The sequence below is a fragment of the Quercus lobata genome, chromosome 11 (assembly GCF_001633185.2).
Source record: "Quercus lobata isolate SW786 chromosome 11, ValleyOak3.0 Primary Assembly, whole genome shotgun sequence".
NCBI classification, from domain to species: domain Eukaryota; kingdom Viridiplantae; phylum Streptophyta; class Magnoliopsida; order Fagales; family Fagaceae; genus Quercus; species Quercus lobata.
This window is the reverse complement of record NC_044914.1, coordinates 21,602,680-21,625,812: the sequence shown is the minus strand read 5'-3', so window position 1 is coordinate 21,625,812 and position 23,133 is coordinate 21,602,680. Positions and strand designations below refer to the sequence as shown.

The 23,133-nt window shown below is 31.8% G+C and overlaps 1 protein-coding gene across 1 annotated transcript; it reads left to right on the top strand.

Annotated features, from left to right (window-relative positions):
- Positions 1-11,632: 11,632 nt before the first annotated feature.
- LOC115966571 (RING-H2 finger protein ATL70-like) lies at positions 11,633-12,127 on the top strand. Its single transcript, XM_031085782.1, has one exon. The coding sequence runs from the start codon at positions 11,633-11,635 to the stop codon at positions 12,125-12,127; it is 495 nt and encodes a 164-aa protein (XP_030941642.1).
- The last annotated feature ends 11,006 nt before the right edge of the window (positions 12,128-23,133 follow it).

The following is a 23,133-nucleotide window of genomic DNA, read 5'->3' as shown; positions in this document are numbered from 1 at the left end:
TGAATCATTAAAGAGAAGTGCAAACATTGTATTATTGATTTATTGTATAAATATATGAAATCGACGGTACAAGTAGGCCTAGAATTCCAGTAGATATAATAAAGTTGGGAGTAGAATTAGGAAGATTCTCAAAAATAAAATTAAAAATTAAAAATTGGAATTAGTTTAGACTATTCCTTGTTGTTCAGACTATTGAGCGATGGTTTGATACATTGTAATAAAATATGAAAAAGGAAGAAAGGGACTTTTTTCTCCTTTCGGTCTGCACCACGCATGAACTTCCGAACAATTATTCTCCAAAACTTATCATAGTAAGTTGGATTTCCTGATAGTAGCCTTTGAAATTTTCTCTTCCTCATGCTTGTGAAAAGTTTATTGGTGAGGTGTTAAAAAAAAATGCAAATACATGATTTATTATTATTATTATTTTTTTCTTGAGAAGAAATATATGAAGTTTTACAATTTCCTTTCAAGGATTTTCATATTCTTAAATAGTTACATAATAGTTCATTATTAATTGTCATTATCTATTATCAATGTAGATAAATGTGACCATTTTTATTTTCTTAAGTTTGTATAACATTTTTATTTTTATTCAGTTGTTATTTCCTATTTTTCATTGTTTTATATTAAAAATATTTCATTTTTTTAATAAAAAATATATTTTTAATTAAATAACAAAACTAAACCCATTGGCATTGTATTAATTATTGACCCAAATAGCCACATTCATTTATATATAAATAATATACTAAGTGTCTACTTAACCAATCAAATAATTGAAACATCATTTACTTTTTTAACAATATACACATATGTAACAAACTCTCTGTATTTTCTAATTATTGAATTATATAAAATTATATTATATTCATAATATACATGTACACATTCACACACATCACAATTCACACAAATAATATTATGACAAAATAAATAAGTAACATACACAATCAGTATCACACATGTACATAATATAAATTTATAATAAAGAGAGATACTAATTTAGATAGTTAAAAAAAAAAAAAAAAAAAAAAAGATGAGATGAGATTCATGAGAATGAGACTAGAAATCAAATCAAAGAGAGAAAGTGAGAGTATTTTGTGTAGATTTTGGTTTTGAATTGAGATGTGATCAGGGGGTGCAAAAATACTTTTAATTGTCGTAAATCAAACTATTAAAATAAATATCTTATATATGAGATAAGTTCAAGTTACACATTTTTTAAATCATTGCATTCAAGTAGATTCAACGGTTTAAAAAAAAAAAAAAAAGCCTTATTTAATGCTAGTATTCTAATCAATCTCATTTATTATTGTTTATTTAAGTAATATATTCCATACTTATTTCTAAACCCAAAAATAATTTATACGTTTGACTCTTTCTCTCTCCAATGCATGTCTCTCTCTTGTTCTCTTTGCATGTTTCTCTCTTTATCTCCTACAAGGCTAGGTCATCGGCAAGAAAGGAAAAAATAAATAAATAAATAAAATCTGTCAGCAATGCCTAATTACCCCATTCTAATTCCTGAGAACTCATGCTGGATGATTCAAGTAAAGATACTAAGGAAGCCCTTTGAGAAAAATGATGTTCCATGATTGTTCAAAGATAGTTTTAATAGTTAATTAGTTCTCATCCACAACAACAAAACAAGCAATAAAATGGCATAGCAAAACCATCTGTTAAGAATCAAATTGGAGGAAACATAAAAGAAATTACTAGCCCAGCTCAAGAAAGATAGCCTCCTCTTTCCGTCATGAGTCATTCATTGTTATGGTTAGCTAAAATGTACCAGATGCTTCTAAGAATCTTACAGTGACCCACCACTTCAATGCTCTCTTTATATTAATATTCTTCTCTACCAGTCCACCTAAATAAATTTCCCTCCCCTCTTTTTTTTTTCTCCATTTCTATTTTTTTTTTCTTACATTCTTTGTCAAAACCTAAAACCATATATGTCCATTTTCATTTTGATCTTCTAGTTCCAGTTCCAAATCTAATCTTCATTTTTATTTTTATTGTATTGGTAGCGCCATGGGTAACTTGCTAGTTAGATTTCAAATCCACCAAAATAAGAAATAAATAAATAAATAGACTTAATAAAAACTAAAATTAACAATGTCCAAAACTTCAAAACCCAATATTCTGACCCTACTTGCTTCTTTGACTTTACATGAATTTTAATTTGTTTTTAACAAAAATGGACACAGATAAGAAGAGAGAAAAAAAATTAAAGGGTAATACCACTATATCAATATGGGAAGAGAGGGAAGATGATTGATTAGCGTGAGGCATTAAATGTGAGGAATTTATGTAAAAGTAGTTAATTTGGGAAATTAATACTCTGCATTAATGGCATGAGAGGGTGTTTTTCTCACCATTAGATTTAGTAAGAATCTATGGTGTATAAAAGGCATAACTCTTGTGGAGTTACACAAGGTATAACTTAAATCCATCTCTTCATATATATATAATGTTTTTTTAATTTTCAAGCCAGGGGGTTCATTTGAACCCCCTAAAGATAATGTATAGTCACCCCTAAGTAAAGACCAACATTAAATAGCTTCCAAAAAAAAAAAAAAAAAAGACCAACATTAAATAAGAATAATAAGAGAAAATATTTAATTTAATATGGTTAGGTCCAAACTCATAGGCTTAAAACCTTTTGGATCAATTGATATCTTTATATGTTATAGGGAAAAGTTAAGGGCATTTTTTAATGAATTATTTTAGGAAATTTTTTATAAAAACAAAAAATAAGCAATTAATTAACGTTTTGACAACTTTTTCAATTTTCCATAAAAGTGCTATAAAAACTTTCATAAAATGGTTTATTAATAATTGTCCTAAGAGTATCTATTAACATGATCCTATATTATATTAACTTTTCAATTGGAGTCTTATCAAGGTGTTATCTACCCAACAACATATTGGTCCGCAACAAAAAGAAAGAATAAAGCTGGAAAGAGTATTCTTCAAGTCATAACTCAGATTTTCTCAAAAAAAAAAAAAAAAAAAAGTCATAACTCAGATTATGTGTTTAATATTTGCCTGAAAATTTAAATTCATATATATATATATATATATATATATATATTTTTTTTTTTTTCCTTCAAAAGTTTAAATATGACAAGTTTTATTGAGATGCTATCTTTCATATAAAATTGAATAAGTCATGGGTAATTGAAATCTACAAGTTTCTATATAAAAAAAATAAATCAAGTATTTATCAAGGTTTTCAGACCCGGACCGTTCATTGAACCGTAAAAGGAAGAGGTTCAAGGTTTTTAAGGTCGAACCGAGGTCGAACCGTGATGACGTCATAATTAATTTAATAATTATTTAAAATATAAATTAATTAATTAAACTTAAAAGAGGAGTATCCTTTATATATATATATATATATATATATTTTGGTTAACTGTGGACTTATTAAAAAAAAAGTGTATTGATTTTTTATTTTTATATTTTTTTAGATAAACGTGGCACTCTAATTTTTATAAAACTAAAAAAAAAAAAAAAAAAAAAAAAAAAAAAGTTGAATGACCAAGAAATCAAAACGTGGCATTACCTCCACCTACCCCCACTTTCTTTTAATGCCCACCTACCTCCACTTTCCTTTATTCTTATCTGATTACTTCATTCTTCTCTCCTTTTCAATTTTCAGTCTTTTCTTTTCTCTTCGTCAGTTCCTGAGCTTAACTCTGCTCTCTCTTTTGCAGATACGGAAGAAGCATCAACGGCGATGCTAAGATGTAATCTACCAAGAAAATATTATCTTCTGTGTTGGGGGCATAAGTAGGATTTTTTTCTAGTAATTTATTAAGAATGTTTTTCTCTTTTTTCCCTTAATTTTATTTTTATATATGGGTCAGTTTTGAAAATCAACTCCGACTGTGTCACCGCACCGGCGTTGGAAAGGTCATCAAGTTCCGTTCGTTGGCATCGGCTCGTTCAGTCGGCCCAAAGCTCGGTATGGTTTGGTCGATGAGGATCCGTTTTTCTGTGTGTATGTGTGTTTTTTTTTTTTTTTTAAAGGTTCAGATCAAAGGGAAGAAGTAGAGAACCGTGAGAAGCAGTCTGATCACGGTTCTCAAAACCGTGAGGTCTGACCGCGGTTCACACGGGTCCCTATTTTTTTCCCGTTGAACGGTTTTTGAAGCTTAAAGAACCGCAAAAAGGAACGGTTCGAGGTTTTTCCGGTCGGACCGTACGGTCCGGTCCGGATTTGAAAACCATGGTATTTATATGGTATCTGTGAATGCTCTAAGCAAGCGTGGCAGCTTAGTTAGCTTTTTTGTTTAATATTCTCAGGTTATTTAAAATGAAATGAAGCTTATTCTAACTACATGTCTTCTCTTCTTAAAAATAAGGCATAAAAAGTTTTCTATTTTTTTGTTGTTTTTGTTGTTGAGTGACGAATACAAAGATTGAATGATGATCCTTGTCGACTGTTTCCAATAAGAACTAAAATAGTACTACAACAGATTAGGGGTGTGTGTGGGTTGGATTGGGTAGGTAAAAGCTAATATTTCTATCAAATCTATCACCAGGGGGTGGGAAAATTTCAATCCACCACCGACCCACCAAAGTTGAAATTTGGCAAATTTGTTACAAATTTTGGCGTTTTCAACTCGGCAGGTTGGGCAGGTTGTGTGGGTTGGTATTAACAATGTTATTTTTTTTATAAAAATTATGACAATCTACAATTTATTATTGCATAATCTCAAAATATAACTAATTGCACACAAAAAATTAAAGGTGAATTTTATTAAATAATCTCAATTCCAACACAAACATAGGGTCAATAAAAAAGAGATGTATCATCTCTAACAGACCTTTTCTCCACAAAAAAAAGAAAAAGAAAAAGAAAAAACAGTAGCTTGTTGCCTTACAACTGAGGAAAATTGAATTAACAAACTCAAAGTCTTAACATTTCCAAAGCCACATCAAGGATTCAAAATAATAACATACCAACATAACAAATAAACTTCAAAATGGTATGCATGGTCTCAATATTTACAAGAATATATGGGACCTAAATCAAAAAGACAAACAACATAATCAATAAAAATATAGATACAAACATTAAGCACTATAAGACATAAAAACAACTACCTTTGTGGTTGTCTAGGAGAGTACACATTTGATGGAATGTGAAGAATTGAAGGGATTAAAAGAAAAAAGAAGTTTCAAAAAGGTTGAGGAAGAAAATGACAAAACAACATGAAAGAGGGAGGGAGAGGAAGTGGCTGAAGGTGAAAGCTAAATATAGAGTATATGTAGTATATGGTTGAAGTGATTTTAGGGTTTCAATGTTAACTTTTTATATTTTGTATAAGGAATTAATTATTGATTAGCTATAAAAATTGATTAGGTGAATTGATAACTTTACATACAGAATATACGGTTGATCAATTTGAACTTATATATATATATATATATATATAGGGTTGGGTTCAAGTTACACTTGGTGTAATTCTAAGTAATGTTACACCACTCATTATTTTTTAATAGGATGCCAATTTTGACAAATCCACCGTTGGATTACATTATCTTCGTATATTCTCCATGCTTGCAAAATTTTAAGGTAATCGAATATCAATAGTCATGTCATCAATCAATTGTTTAAATTCAAGTGTTTGTAGTTTAAAATAATACATAAAAAATGTGTTTATGGATGAAATGGTAAATAATATTCGATTAACATGAAAATTGGCATGCATGTTAAAAACATATAGATAATGTAATCCAACGGAAAGATTTCCAAAATATGAATTCAATAACAAGTTATTAGGTGGTGTAATACTGCTTAGAGTTACATCAGGTGTAACTTGAACCCAACCCATATATATATATATATATATATATAATTAAACAGGCGGGTCGAGTTGTAGCGGGTTGACAATGTTTCAATTCGTTATCCAACCCAATATGCTATTTTGGGTGTCTAACTCGCCCAACCCAAACCGCCTAACTTAATGACCCCGTATAGAACGGGTGGGTCGAGCAGGTTGGTGGGTTAAATGGATATTCTGCACACCCGTACAATAGCTTATGTTTAACAAGGAGAGAATGATGTTGCACTTTCTACATAAGCGAGAGAAGAATCAAGAATAACAAAATTCCATAAAAAAGAGAGAAGAATAAGTGAATAACATGGTTAGAAAGTAGGAGATAATATTATTTTAGTCCTACATTTTAGGGTTACAGCTAATTTGATTTTTATGTTTTGCTAGTTCTCAACTAGGTTTTTTTTTTTTTTTTTTTTTTTTTTTTTATCAAAAATAAAAATTAGGTTCCTATTATTTTTAATTTAAAGTCAATTTAGTCCCTCCCGTAAACTTATTAATGAAAAATGCTTACTTGACAAACGGATTGTACAATTGGCACATTTCAAATCTACATGACTACCAAAATAATAATAAAATATTTTAATTGTTGTTTTTAAAAACCACATCCACGCAATAAAAAACTACCTCAGAACATAAAAAAATGGAATGATTTTTTTAAGGGAAAAATAAAATGAATTTGACGGGGAAAAAAAATGGAACGATCTAGAACATTGGAAGTTGGACTTGGATCACTCATATCTACTTTAGAATTTGTATTTTGAATCTTTATATCTATTTTTCCCTAGACCTATTTAGAGATCAGCTTGGCAAAGTATAATTTACTATAGAATTTGTAATTTTTTCATTAAAGTTTGACATCACGAAGGAAACATAAGTGGCTACAGAGATCATAAGTTGGGGATTTGCAATGAAAGCTCTAACCCTTGAGATCACAATCTAGCGATGATGAACCTGAAGAGATGTGCGTCATTTCAAGCACAATCTTAGCAGCTCGTTCTAAAGCACAACCTGAGGAGCAGCTCGGCATTAATTTTTTTTTTTCTTGGATTCTATATATTTGGGTGACCGTGCAATCAAGATCTTGTGTGTGTGTGTGTGTGTGTGTGTGTGTTTTGAGTTTGTGAGATATAAAAAAATTGCAAACCTGAGCAAAAAAAAAAAAAAATTTGTTCGACAATGTTGACTGGGGTACTAGGTATATAGATTTTGTGGTTCTTTCATCAGTTTTGAATCTTGGCTTTTGTGAAAGTTTGTTTGGTTTTTTTTTTTTTTTAGGTTAAGGGATTTTATCTAGGTTTGGTTAAATTCCTCAACGATAGGATGCCCATGGGTCGGTTCCGGTCAAGTTTGTGCCAAATTCAGACATGACTCAATCACTTCGGGTCCCTAAGATCTGGACTCGCCGCCGATTGGGAAGAGGAGTTGGTTCAAGCGAATCAAGTCTCCTCGGGTAATGGTTGATTGAATATTAGTGTGCAGATCGATTGGTTCAATTGGAATCGGATTTCATGCAGAAACCTGCCACTAACTGTCGGCATCGTTTTCTAAAGGCGTAAACCCATCATCGTTATTCAAATGTGTGAGGGATTTCACAATTTGCTCCAATACCAATGGGCTTGGTCTCTGATCGAATGCTATAAAAGATTTGTGCCCCCTCATCCTTCACCAATTGGTCGTTGGATGGATCAGTAAGGAATACGGTTCGACAAGTGGTATCAAAGCCCGATCATAGGTTCGAGTCATTGGAGCCGCATTGTGAGCAAGGGATTGTGAGGGATTTCACAATTCGCTCCAATGCTAATGGGCTTGGTCTCCGATCGAATGCTATAAAAGATTTGTGCCCTCTCATCCTTCACCAATTGGTTGTTGGATGGATCAATAAGGCACATGGTCCGACAAAATGCATTGGGTTAACCGATTTTCAGGTTGGCTTGAATGGTTTGGGCAGGTGAGCCAGGTCCACAATTTGGTTGGACACCCTTACTCAACGTACATACTCTAGCTTTGGATTTTTCTAGGTTAAACTCTACAAAGAATTTTCTGGGTTACTATGTTCGACTACCAAGAAAGTGCAAGTCTTTGATAGCGAATTTTTTTTTCTAATTTTTTATTTATTTAGATCCTAATGTGGCTTTTAAAAATAGCAATTAAAATATTTATTATTATTATTTTAGTAGCCACATAAGTGTGAGTTGTACCAACTGTGCAATTCGCTAGTCACATAAGTATTTTCCGTTAGTGAGTTAATGGTAAGGACCAAATTGACTTCAAGTTGAAAATAAAATGAACCAAATTGACTGCTACTAAAATGTATTGATCAAATTAACCATGACTCCAAAATGTAAGGACCAAAATGGTATTTCACCTAGAAAGTATGTTAAATTTTTTTTTTTTTTTTTTAATCTTTCTAACAAAAAGATTATAAAAAAAATGTCATCCTAAGTAAGAGTCATCTATACTATCTATAAGAGGATTCTTCTATTTGAACTAGACTTTTATGTGGTTCAAAAATACCCTCATTAATGAAGGGTGACTTCTCTTTAAAATAGGGTTATAAATGTCAAATAAAAAATTTAATCTTTTTATTCCCTAAAATTTAGCATTTTTATGAGTCCAAATTCACTATCCTAACTTATATGCTCAACTCTATGCTCCACCAAACATATCAAGCCATATGGACATTACTTATTAAACACAAACTAATGACTTAAACGGAGTCAATCTCCTTCCCAACTCACGTTACAAAAAAGAAAGAAAGAAAAAAAAAAAACCACAAAACCACTCAACCACCATTAAAATACCCAGCTAAAACAAGATTCCACCATCGTGGCTACCCAAAGAAGATGACCATGGTGAATCTCAATAGCAAAGAATAGAGTTTGCAAGCCTTCATGATTAAGCCAATACTCTGATTTGTTATTCTTTCTCACAAACCCATATGAAATTGTTCCTCGCACAAAAACCAAATTCATTGTATAGATTTGGAAGTGAGGGTTTTGTGGGTTTCTTTGCTTTCTATCTATTATTTTGTTGTATAAAAGAAAAAATTGAACTAATGGGGCAGGCTAGGATACTTGTGAGTTTGAGTTTTTTGTTTTTTTGTTGGATGATAGGTATTTGGCCAAGAAGACAACCGTGGTAGATGTGTTATCTCAATCATGGGTAGAGGGGGCCTAGGATTATTTTTATGTATCATCATGGGTGATGATCCTATGACATTCGTTTTTTGGGTGTATTAGAATAAGAGTTGGAGAATGACAAGATCCATTGTCATCATCTTCTCTAGGTGGCCATGGTGGTGGAACTTGGTTGTGGCTGGGTAAATAAAATTTTCTTTTCTTTTGGGTTTGAAACGTGAGTTAGGAGGTAGAGGAGAATAAGAGATTGACTCCATTTAAGTCATCAGTTTGTGCTTAATATATAAGCAATATCCACATGGCTTGATATGTTTGGTGGAGTATAGAGTGTGTTGTATATATAGGTATATATATGGATAGGTTATAATAATGTTTTCTAGTTTGGAGAATATTGTTTCATAATGTTGATAAAGAGAAAATTCAAGTTCTAGAATTTTCTAGTTGAAAATTCGAAAATAAGGATTTTGATCACTCGAAGTTTTTGCTTGCTTGATTGAAATTATTAGGAAAATAATCCTGGAGTCTCTGGATGATTTGATCGCTATTTGATTCCTGCTCGATTGATCAAAAAGTGCATTCAATAGATTGAAAGGAACTCTCGACCAATCGAAACTTGGAGGAAAAAAAAAAAAGCTAAATTTTTTGCAGAATTTTCAGGTGATTGTTCTGAATGTTTGAAGATGTTTCAAGCCTTATGAATGGTTTTATGAAATATTTTGACTTTTCATATGTGCCTTTTGAAGAAATATAACCCTATAAGTATAAATAAAGGCTTAAGTTCACTTAAAAAATAAGTTAGAGAGAAACATAGAAAATCTTGTGGTTATTCTACAAAATTGTTATCTATAGAACTCAACAACATGGTTGTATCCTGAAGACAAATTTGCAGATAACCCTTTAGCACAAGAGTGTGGGGGCAACTATAGTCTAAGGATAACAATTTTATGCCTTCAAGTTATCTATTTCTATTTGTCTTTTTGTGTTATCCTTATTCTTCCTTGATTACTTTGTGTATTATTCCTACCAGAGTGGAGCATATAAGTTGGGACAAAAGATTTGAACTCTTTTTTTTATTCCATTTTCATGTTGAATAAAAGTAAAACACCTCCAATTTAAAAATAAAAATAAAAATAAAAGAACTCCTAAAATTTAGCCTTCTTTCTCCTCACTTTCATCTTATTTTTCCAACCTAAACTTTTCTCTATATCACTACACCACTTTCAAACGCAAGTTCAAAATATAAATTACAACAATTTATCCTTTTTATTTGTTTGAAAAATAAAAACTATATTTCAAAATTATAATAAATGCAAATAATTAACTTTTACTCAAAAAAAAAAAAAAAAAATAGAAGAGCATTTGGGCATGCACAATGCGCGTTCTTAGAGGCTAGTAAAAATAGAAAATCACTTTAATCCAATATGATTCAAACCCAAACCCATTTGGGTCGAACCTAAACCTGATCAACTAAACCCTTTGCTAGGTCTAACCTTGGTCAACATGTTAAATGGATTTTTATCAATTTTATAAATCATTGCTCAATAATTAATTGCTGCCAATTATATCTCTACAAATATTAAATTAGGAAGATTAGAAAAAAGAAACAAAAAAAAATCCATTTATAATTTGAGAAGTGAAATTGGAGAGAAATTTCACTCCCTTTTTTTTTCTTTAAAAAAATGATAATAAATAAATGGGAACATAACAACTAACCGTCCAAGCTAGAAACTAGATAAAATGATATATAAGGTCCATTTGTGACCGTTATTTAAACAACAGTTTTTAATATTTAAATAACATTACATATATTTTCATATAATTTTTCACTCAGATGTATTTCCAAAAAAATACAAATAACATTACTAGAAATCTCTTATCAAATGGGCCCATAATAGCAGTCCACCAAATTAGAATCTCACCAGATACTAGCTCTCCCAAATCATGCCCACATTTCCTTTTCTTCTTAACATGTCGACAACCTCATCAATTACTCGCAGGGTTGGCCGAACAATAGATGCAATTGATGCAATCGTCTAAGGCCCTCAAATAAAAAAAGGCCACCACTTGTAAAAAAAAAAAAAAAAAAAAAAATTATATATATAATATATTTATCTATACATTTTAATTACCAAAAAAAAAAAAAAATTGAGTACTTTTATTTGTCAATAAAATGCATTAAAAATGCCACATTATATCCTAAAATGCAAAATACTGCATAATAATAGTGCACACAACTTGATGTGCACTGTGCAGTCTTGTCCATAAGCCCCAACACATGACAAGGCCTAAGCTAAGCTGGCCCCACATGGCCTCAAACTAATTAATAAGTTATCACATCTTTTTTCTTTTTCTTTTTTAATGCAAACTCTTACATTATTAATTGTTATAAATTATCACACCAATTAATAATTTGATGTATATCATATCAACTCATTTGTATTATAGTAATACTAATTTATTGAACCATGTAATAAATTAGTTTTTATTTGTACAGCTTTAGACTTTAAAGTTTAAAAAAGAATCCACTTAAAATTTTCACCTAAGGCCCCCAAAATTGTTAAGCCAACCCTGATTACCTGAAACCCTCTCTCTCTCTCTCTCTCTCTCTCATAATCCAATGATTTCTTAGATAACACCAACATGAATGGAGTTGAAAATGTCATCCAATTCATCTTTTTCGTTGGAACTATTGTTTGCATTGTCCTCATGATCGTAGTCAAAATAATGATTGTATATGGCTTTCCCCCTCAGCGACCTTCTGGCCATCAAAACCACCAACATGGCTTCTTATCAAATACTACCCTCCAACAATTCATAGAGTCCATCAAAACTGTCCCCCAACACTCCATCGATACCGTTGAACTAGGTCTTGATGAAGCCACCCTACGCAACTACCCAAAGCTCATTTATGCCCAAGCCAAGCTCCATAAGGGCAACTCTACCTCATCCTACTGTTCAATATGCTTGGCTGATTACAATGACACGGATGTGTTGCTCTTGTCACCTAATTGTGATCATCTCTTTCATCTTAAATGTGTGGATTCATGGTTACGGCTGCATGCTACATGTCCGGTGTGTCGAAACTTGCCTTTTGCTGAGGTGGCAACTTCATTGGGAGTAACATCCATGACTTGATTAATGGAATAGCTCTTTTACAACTATACCATTTGCTACAACTTGCAAAAGTGGTGGATTAGAAGTACTGGATAACTTGTACATGGATCCACCATTTCATTTCTATTATTTACAATCAATCATGTTAGAGCATAGCAAAAGTTGTAACAGTTGTGTCTTTAATTGGAATATAAATGGTATAGATTCATGCACTCTTGTATGTTTGTTTAGACCCCTTAAACAGATTGTTTAACATAATATATTAACTAAGTGATTACTTAGATTAATTATTCAGATCTAGGTTAAACACAAATATATCATATCATGTAAAGTAGTGGAAAATAAATAATATCACAATATGATGACTTAGGAAAACTGATGAAACTAACTGTTTCAAGGTAAAACCTAGGGAGGATTTGACCTAACTATCCTCAAGGTATACCAAATTCACTATAAGAGAATTAAAGTTTTTACAAAAGATTTAACCCTAAATCTAATGCTACCTTCGGTAGTAACTTATTGACACAACCACGTGCAAGTTCCAAATCCACGAACTCCTTATCTTCTTGGATTTACAGTAACACAAGCCGCCTTGCTTACGATTTTAAGATCCTACTCAAAGGTTTTAGATCACTTTCACTTGTTGATCTTGTAGTAGCAACTTCTACAACACTGGATCTTGAGATTCTTTAAGGAATATTACCGATAGAAGACTTTAAAGAGGTATGGGTACAAAAACCCTAAATCTACAATTTTAGGCACAAGATGCACTCATTTCTCTCTAAGAGCTCTGAAAACGTAGTTAGGGTTTTCCTTTATATACTATAAGTGTTTCACTTGAAACCCAAAATGTTTAAGTAGAATTTGGGCTAAAATAGAATTCAATAGAAATTTCATGTCTGTGATTTTCGATTGGTCAGATCTAATTTTCAATCAGTCGGATTTCACTAAATTCTAATTCTTCTTTCTTTAGCTTGTATGTTCTTGTGTTCTAACTTGTAACACCTTGAGTATTGCCTAATAAACTCAATAGACTCTAAGATCTATACCTAGACAAGTTTGTGCTCATGATTTGCCAATTGTTCCAAACTTTTAGAACCTAACAATCTCCCCCTTAGGCCATCTGTGACAAAACTTACATACAATATGAAATGCTCAAATACAAGAATAACCCAATTACTATAAAATGCCCAATTACATCACAAATCCCAATTTATGACTTCAAACCTAAAAGTTGCTAGAAGAGGCAGTAGGTCTTGATCGAAATGTACCTGTCTTTCCTGAAACATTCAAAACAGCACATCACCGTATGTGTGGAAATAAAGACAAATAAACAATATGAAACACAATAATAACAAATATGAGACTATAAGCAAACTAAAGCAAACTAATTCTCCCCCTAAGTTAGATAAAAAAATAAAAATAAAAATAAAAATAAAAACTTTTTGTTTTTCTCCCTTTCAAAAACAACCCCCCCCCCCTAAATTAAAACAATAAAAAACCTTTTCCAAATTTCATCTATTTCTCCCCCTTTTTGTCACATATTGGCAAAGACAACCCAAACAAAGTAGATAGTAAACATACAAAACAAAGGAGAAGAGAAAATAGAGAATCAAGAAAGCAACCCCCCCCTATGAATAGCATAGGTTTTAAAAATAGCTTTCTCCAAGTTAAAAATAAAAATAAAAAAATAAATAAAAATTGGGGAAAATTTAGGAGGTGGGGAAAACTAAAAAGACACAAATCTAACCAAAAAAAATAAGTTGAGAATACACATGAACACAAATATTCTCTCTTTCAATATATGCAAACTTGACATTATGTGGCCCATAAACAGATGCATGCAAACATTCTAGGTACAATCAGTTAAGACTATACAATATAGATCTCAATGATATAAAAATTCAACATGTAATGTTTTAGAGAAAATATTTGCACATTTATTATCCATCATATCTAAAAAAAATATTTCTAATTTTCAACAGTTCACACATTAAGAAAAATAGCATATACTAAAATGTACAAAACTCAAAAATTAATCAATCAATTTTTAAATCAAGTTGAGCACCCAGTTTAGCAAAGTGTATGCTTGATGTGTGTGAAAACAATGAGAGATATGACTACAAGAATGCAAGATGGACAAAGAAAACAATATAATGCATGTGAATCCTAACAAAAATGATGCCTGAAAAGGCAGATTGATCAAGAAACTAATTACCAAAAACTTTCTAGTTTCGATCGATTGAAAGGAGTCAAGCCAGGAATCGAAAAACACTTAAAAACAAATTCGACTGATCAAGAGGAATCGAGTGAGGAATCAAGGCAACCCGAGAGTTTCATATTAAAATTGGAATTTTCTTTTTCCTTTTCGATTAGTCGAAAGACTGAGTAGATCGGTCGAATTATAAAGAAACAAAAAATTTGAAGAATTCTAGAAAAAATTTTGTAGAATCATTTGAAAAACTGTTTTTATTATATGACATGTATGTTCATGACTTCAAATGAATTTCAAAACCAAATTTTTCAAAGAAAAATTCAAACTTTATCAAATTTCCTCACTTCCCGAAATGCATTAAACACATCAAGAAGTTTAATTTTGGAAGGCCACAAAACTTAACTCATAATTACATGTACCAAATTTAACAAAATTTTGCTTGTGGTGTGTGCAACTAGCAAGTGCATGAGATACTTACAAGGTGACATGTAAACAGAGAATAAACACAGGTTCTACATTAGTCATCACATAAATTTGAAAGTGACTATCACTTAAAGAGTTACATCATATAACTCCCACATCTCCTAGAAAACACACTTGCAACCATGCAATTTTTTTTTTATTGATTTTGAAGCATATTTTTCTTTGTTTTTCATTTTTCATTTTACTTCTTTTAACTCAAGTACAATAACACCTTAAGTGCTACACCTTACCGAACACGGCTTTTATGATTTGCACATAGGTGTTCATGATTGGCGAGTAACATTGGTGAGATGGTTATTTATGTCTTTCTCCTAGGATTTTTTAGTCTTTACAATCAAAAGAATGTGACTTCATAATCAAGAACATGTGTTTAAAAGCCATAAATAACTCACACAATATAAGCACTACATAGCACAAACTAGTAAAGTGCAGAAAAATAAAGATCATCAAAGTTAAACAAGGTACACAGTCATGAAATGCAAATTTCATAGGCCAATCTCAATTACACATCTTGAAGATGCATAATACAAAAAACAATAAAAATCTTTTTGGGTTTTTAAATTTTTATGACAAAAAACAAAAAACAAAAAACACACATTATGCTAAATAAAAAATGCAACAATAATGCATGACAGTGCTCAACTAAGTTATAGAGGGCACACAAACAAGAAATATCAATTTCTTAATTAACCCATGAGTACATGTACAAACTAGTACATACTCATACAAAATTATATTTATCTCAAAATAGTCATGCACTTAGTTATACAACACATATTTCTATGTTTCTCCACAATATCAAGCATGTTTTAAATCAAGAGAGAGATATCATAATTCATGTAATCCTCAAGAAAAATAAAACTAGATACAAAATAAAATATTTTTGTCTTTTTGAAAATTTTCAATTTTTTTGGATTTAAAAAAAAAAAAAAAATCAAAACAACCAAAAACTAAAAGTAAACATATCCACAAACAACTAAAAGAATTAAATTAAGGACAAGTAAACAACAATCACCTTAGCAAGTCTTTTCTCACCCATATAGCATGAGTCTTTGGCTTTATAGGTGAAAAACCATGAGAAGCAGAGTGTATTTGAGGGATTACAAACTTCTTCTAAGATAGATTGAAATTCTGCAATTTCCTTTCACAAGCCAACAAGCTTAAATTTTTCAAAAGCATATGAAACAATTTATCAAGACTTATGGCAGGAGAAAAATCATCACATATCCTAGATTGAAACACAGCATACTTAAATTTCAATTTATGACAGTTAGGTCGAATGTGACCAAACACACCACAAAGATTTAGTCTCAGATTTTGGTTTTTGCCTTAGCAAAGAACAATTTGGTCTAATATGACCAACAACACCACAAAGATGATAGGTAGGCACAAAAACAGATTTCTTATGCAATCTATCAGTAGGTTTAGACTTAGGTTTAGAAACTTCAACGTCTAAATCAAAACTTTTACTTTTGTCTAACCTAGCAACATAAGCCTTTTCTTTATGATTCCTCTTGAAGGGAGGGATATAAAGTTTTCCAGCTTTAAGCTTAAGAGAAACAGAAACACATCTGTCAACAATAGCAAGCTTGGTACTAGTCAAATTTTCAAGTTTAGCTTTAGACTCAACTAACTCTTGTTCCAAGCTTTTCATCTTCTCATCTTTAGAGGAAAGTTGATTTCTCAAAAATTCATTCTTTTTGTTAGATTCATCTAATCTCACAATCAATTTCTCTTTTTCATGATTAGCCAATTTTAACTCTTCGTTGAATTTCTTAGCAATTTTCACATATTTAGTTAATTCCCTACGAAGAGTTTCACAGGCATCAAAAAGATCAACAAAAATATTACTGTCCTTTTTATTCAAATCATCAAAAATATGAGCAGACAGACACTTAAAATTATCCATGATAGCAGGGATTAAGGATCAACTCTATGTTAAGAAACCTATAAACAAGAGCTAACCTGCTCTAATACCAATTGTTTATTCGTTTAGACCCCTTAAACAGATTGTTTAACCTAATATATTAACCAAGTGATTACTTAAATTAATTATTCAAATCTAGGTTAGACACAAATATATCATATCATGCAAAGTAGTGGAAAATAAATAATATCACGATATGATGACCCAGGAAAACCAATGAAACTAACTGTTTCAAGGTAAAAACTTAGGAGGATTTGACCTACGTATCCTTAAGGTAAACCAAATCCACTATAAGAGAATTGACGTTTTTACAAAAGATTTAATCCTAAATCTATTGCTACATCCAGTAGTAACTTACTGACACGACCACATGCAAGCTCCAAATTCACGCACTTCTTCTCTTCTTGGATTTACAGCAACACAAGCCTCCTTACTTATGACTTTGAGATCTCACTTAAAAGTTTTAGATCACTTTCACTTGTTGATCTTGTAGCAGCAACTTCTACAACACCAGATTTTGAGATTCTTCAAGGAATATTACCAGTAGAAGACTTTAGAGAGGTATGGGTACAAAAACCCTAAATCTACAATTTTAGGCACAAGATGCACTCTTTTCTCTCTAAGAGCTCTGAAAACATAGTTAAAGTTTTCCTTTATATACTAAAAGTGTTTCACTTGAAACCCAAAACGTTTAAGTAGAGTTTGTGCTAAAATAGAATTTTGCAGAAATTTCATGTCTTTTGATTGGTCAGATCTAATTTTCAATCAGTCGAATTTCACTAAATTTGAATTCTTTTTTGTAGCTTGTATATGATTGTGTTCTGACTTGTAACACCTTGAGTATTGTTTGAAATTTCAAATATGTGTATAAACACCCTTGAATGTTTAGACCCCCAATTTACAACTTAACCAATTCAAGCATTATGTCAAACAACTAGTGTGCGGAATATGAACATAAGCTATAATATAGAATTGGAAAAACTATCTAAGCCAAATTAAAATCACAATCCACAGTAGATAATAAAAGGCAAAGATAAAAGGGATGGAAGATGCAAACACAAAGACAACACATGATGTGTTATCGAAGAGGAAACCGAAGCCCTCGGCGTAAAACCTCTCCGCCGCCCTCCAAGCGGTAAGCAATCGACTAGAAAATGTAGTTGGGATACATGGACATCAATAGACCCTCCAAGCCTAATCTACCCAGTGCACCTAAGCCCTCCAAGCTTCTTACTCCAACGAGGTTGTGCCGAACCTTTTTCTTTTCTAGCTTCCCGAATTTCGCTACTAGATTGTAGTATCAACTAATGAAGATTGGTTCCTTCCTAACTACTTCCCAGAAAACCAAACAGCCTTCTCATAGTAATGAATATGGTGAGAACAAGGTTTTGGTAAAATGTCTCTCAAGGGTTTGACAATGGAGAGGAAGAGAGTTGAGGAATTTGTAGAGACTCTAATGTATAGATTGTAGGTGAATCAATCTTGTTTTTCTTTAAGGTTTCTCTCTCAAAATTCTCTCTGGAAGCTCTCTTTCATTTGTGGGTATAAGGGGTATTCATACTAGAGTAAGAGAGGAATGTGAAATGTCAGGTTTTACAAAATAGGGGTGGCTCGTGGCTTGGCCTCGCGACTTGACTAAGTCGCGAGACCCAGTCGTGAGATAACCGTATGACCAGTTGTCCTGTTTTGTCCTGTAGTGCTCCAGCTAGCATGTTTATTCACCTTCTGGCACGCTTGGCACGTGTGCTGCATCTGGCGGCTTGCAGCCGCTAGCCACCCGCGAGATCAAGCTCGAGTCTCTGTTTTCTTGCACACTCTTGAGCAATCAATACTCTATCTAACTCACTACCCTTACAATAAACCCACCTAAATACAGGGTTACTAAATGCTGAAATACAAGCAAATTTGGCACAGAATAAAGCCAATAAGATGGTTGATTAAATTCAACCTTACATTGTTTAATAAACTTTATAGACTATAAGATCTATACTTGGACAAGTTTGTACTCACGGTTTGCCAATTATTCTAAACTTTTAGAACCTAACAACTTTGTTTGGTGAGTTTTCACTTGATTTTGTATTAAAGAACATTTCCACCTAAGTTTTTGTCAAAAATGGTTAAAGAGGAGTGCAAAGATCGTATTATTGATTTATTGTATAATACATGAAATGGACAGTAGGATTAGAATACTTAATATTTATTCGAAGACTAGCCTAGAATTATAGTAGATATAATAATGTTAGTGGTATTAGTACACTACAATGCGCTAAAAATATTACAAAATGTTCACAATATAATGTAACAATGACTATAGTTTATAAATTTCATCAATCTAATTCATGAATGTTTGAATTACATTTTTGTAATCAGTGGCATACCAATTTGTAAGCCTATAGTAAAATTTATCGTATTCTTAAATCACTAATAATTTTTTTTTTTTTTAAAGTGCATAACCATTAAAAATGTATATATAATTTTATAAAATTTTGGGCATTTCACAATGGACATGTAGGTTTTTCCCTAAAAGGTTTTTTTTTTTTTTTTGGTTGTTGTTGTTGTTGTCGTGGGCTTTGGCCTAAGTTGCTTAGGCCTTGGGCCAGTTCTGCTAGAACCATAAGCTTAACACGTTGAAACTATTGGCGAAATACTAGTATACCACCACACATTGGCTTTGTGTTCTACGGGTAAGAGGGAAAATTTTATGAGTGTTAGATTCATTTTTCTGACTACCCATTGTTAGAAAAATAATCTCTCTCACGAACTTTAACTTTCATTATCATACATCATCGGCCCAATTTCAACATTCCTGGATTCATTACCAATACACATACCCTTGCCAAAAGCCATTTTCATTATGTTGATCTAAACACAAATTATCATGGTAGCTTATTTCAACCAAGGGACCAGTCATTAAACTAAACAATGTTTCTCTCCAAACTAATTTGGAGAGAAACCCTTCAAACTTCTTATATATCTTTATATTGAATTTGAATTTAGAAAATTTAACCGTCAAATTGCAGGTTCATTGCCAATTATGACTAACTCGATTCTTTAACATGTCATGTCATACACAGGGCTAGCTCAACAACTTTGGGGGCCTAAGGTAAAAATTTTAGTTGGGGTCTTTTTTCTATTTAAATATTAATTGAATAATATTTATTGATTTTTATATTTTTTATTTAAAATCTATTTTTCTTGCTTTTTCAGATGCAAAATTACTAGTTAAATTTTTATATTTAAGTTCTTCTAAAAATTAATTTATTACATGGTTCAATAAGTTAGTATCACTATAATACAAATAGGTTGATATGATATATATCAAATTATCAATTAGTGTGAGAACTTATAGGAATAATGGACAAAGTAAAAGTAAAAGAGATGGTACAATGGGTGGGATAGTGTATGCCTATGCATGTATAGTGTAACAGTGGCTGAGTTAGTGTTTTTAGTGATAATGTGTGGGACCTGTGCATCGGCTGGCTATGCTTGCTATAGTGCTAATATGCAATGTGCAGTAGTGCAGTCAGCAGTGTGTTGTCCTATCAATTGTGCAATGGCTAGTGTACAGACTAAAAAAAAAAAAATGAAAAGAAGCTAACACTTATCAGTTATCACCAGCCATGCTCTTTAGAGTAATTACATCGGTTGGTGTAAATTTTCCTTCTAATTTGTACAAAAATATACTTTTTCTATTTTACATACTCATTTTTACAAAACACTCACATTAATTTATTTATTCTACACATTTATTCAATAAAATATTTATTCTTTTACAATTTTTTATTAGTCTCTCCCTCACTACTTTTCTCTCACAGACCTAATCCGAAAGGACCGAAACCCATCTCCCTTAGAACAACTCTCTCTCTCTCACAACCCAAACCACCACCACACAAACCATCAGATTTTAGCTCCGACGAAGCACTCATTCATCACGCCGTTCATCGCATTTTTCATTGCGTCATCGCTTCAGTGGGTTTCGAAGGTTGATCCTCCTCTACTGTGACTGCGAAGGTTGATCAGAGCCTCCTCCAGCTCTCGCCGAAGTAGACGCCGACAAAGACGACGCCATGTTCTTTGGCCAAATCCAACCAGAATCTCAGAATCCCGACGCCGACAAAGAGAATTGGCGTAGTTGATGGACTCATCCAGTGACTCGGCTTGCTCGATCTTGTAGGCGACGGACTTGGCTTGCTCCTTGGCGATCGGCAGAAGCTAGAACAGGCCAGACTGATGAGATGAAAGAAAGAGAGAGCTGTGCGCATCTCTGATGAAATGAGAAAGAGAGGGAGGTAAGAGTTAGTACACAGAGGAGAGAGAAAAAACTATTAAGATATTATATGCACATGCTACAGTAACCATGCATATTTGCACGGTTACTGTAGCAATTGTGCATTTTTACACAAGTTTACACGCACTGATGTGGGTGTTTTTTTGCTCAAATTGTGTAAAATAAGCACCTTTTTCCATTTTGCACAATTTTACATCAACTGATGTAATTGCTCTTAATCTTCATGAAAATTTCGAAAAGAGAGAGGAGGTTAGCTCAGATTGCTATGCCCACACACAGTAACAACACACACCATCCACCACTGAAGTTAGTGAAACTATTGCAAAGAATAATAGAATGAAAGAAAGCTTATAAAAAAATATTAAGAATTCAAGATGAAGAAAAGAAATGCGAGAATTTAGATGGAAAGACAGAGGGATATAGAGATGAGAGATTTTTTATTATTTATGTTTCCTATATTTGTTTTTTTAGAAATTTATAATCTCTAGCATATTTCAAGACATTTATGTTGTATTATTAATGAATTTGTCTGATAATAATTTTGATTTTAGCAGATTTCAAGAATGAGTTAATGAATTTGTCTCCTATGATTTAGTTTTAATTTTTTAGCCGAATTTTGACTATTTAATAGTGGGGCATAAATTGAAAAGAAAAATAACAAATATTATTATAGCATGCATATTTTATAATATCATAATATATTATAAAATAATTATAAATAAATCATAAATAAATAAAATATATATATTTTTAAATTTTTCATACATTAATGGATTATTGAATATTGACTAGTTTTAGTTTTTTTTTTTTTTTTTTTTTTTTTTTTTTTAAGATTAGTTTTCCTCCACTGTCACATAAATCCTAAATAAAAATTACAATTAAAAAATATTGACTGCCTTGGTTCTTTGACACGTTGAATACCTACCAAAGATATTGCTCAAAAAGTAAAAGCAAATTTATGTTCATAACTCATGATTGCTTTTTTTTTTTTTAATGAACGACTCTTGATTACTTTATATAGTTTATAATTGGCGAAACTACGATATTGGTCCTTGAGGTTTATCCTGTGAGTGCAATTGGTCCCTCAGGTTTCAAGTAAGTACAATTAATCCCTCAAGTTTAGAAAATGAGTATTGTTACTCCTTGTTAGGTTCTAAGACTTTAGGAACTAAATGTATTAGAGCTTCACTTTGTATATGTTGGCAAACCATGATCAAAACAATGAGTCTAGGTTTAGGCTTGGTCAAAATTTATTTGTTATAGTTTGAATCGAGTTGAATGCAGAAATTTACTGTGCAATATTGCAAAGCTCAATTGATCAAAAGTAAGGCTTGATCGATCGAGAATCGTATTTGCAGAATTTGAATTAAGCTCAAACAATAGTTCAAGCCTACTAAGGATTAGGGTTTCAGATCTACTTCTCCTAGTATATAAAGGAAAACTCTAAGCACGTTTTTATAAAGGCTTTTTAGAGAGAGATTAGAGTGCATCTTGTGCCTTTTTTGTATATCTAAGGTTTTGTACCCAAAAACTCTCTAAGGTCTTTGTTAAGTTGTGTATTGAATTTTTTGTGAGATCTAGAGGTGTTTACCTTTATACACACATAGAGCTATCAAGATCAAGATTTGCATCAAGAACTTGATGGTGGTTTCAGTTGCTGCATAAAGAACTTTAAAGAAGATCCAAAACCTTTGAGTAAAGTCTTAAAGTCACAAGTAGGAGAACTTATGGTTGCTGTAGATCAAAGAAAGAAGTAGTTCGTGGACTTGGAGCTATCACATGTTCGTGGTAGTAAGTTTTCTACTCGAAGTAGCAATAGGATGTTAGTGGTCTAAGTTCTATTGTAAAAACTTCAATTCTTTCATAGTGGATCTGTTTTACCTTGAGGATAGCTAGGTTAAATCCTCCCCAGGTTTTTTAGCGGTTAAGTATTCCTGGCTTATCATATCATTGTGTTCTTTATATTTCCGCATTATCTATATGATATGATTTTATTGTTTTAACCTAGATCTGAATAATAAACCTAAGTATTCACTTAGTTAATTGATTAGGTTAAACAATCTAGTTTACAGCAATCTAAAAACTTACAAGTGGTATCAGAGCGGGTTAGCTCT

Bases quoted from the DNA above. Each gene is read 5' to 3' on its own strand.
- LOC115966571 (XM_031085782.1), top strand. From the start codon at position 11,633: ATGAATGGAGTTGAAAATGTCATCCAATTCATCTTTTTCGTTGGAACT.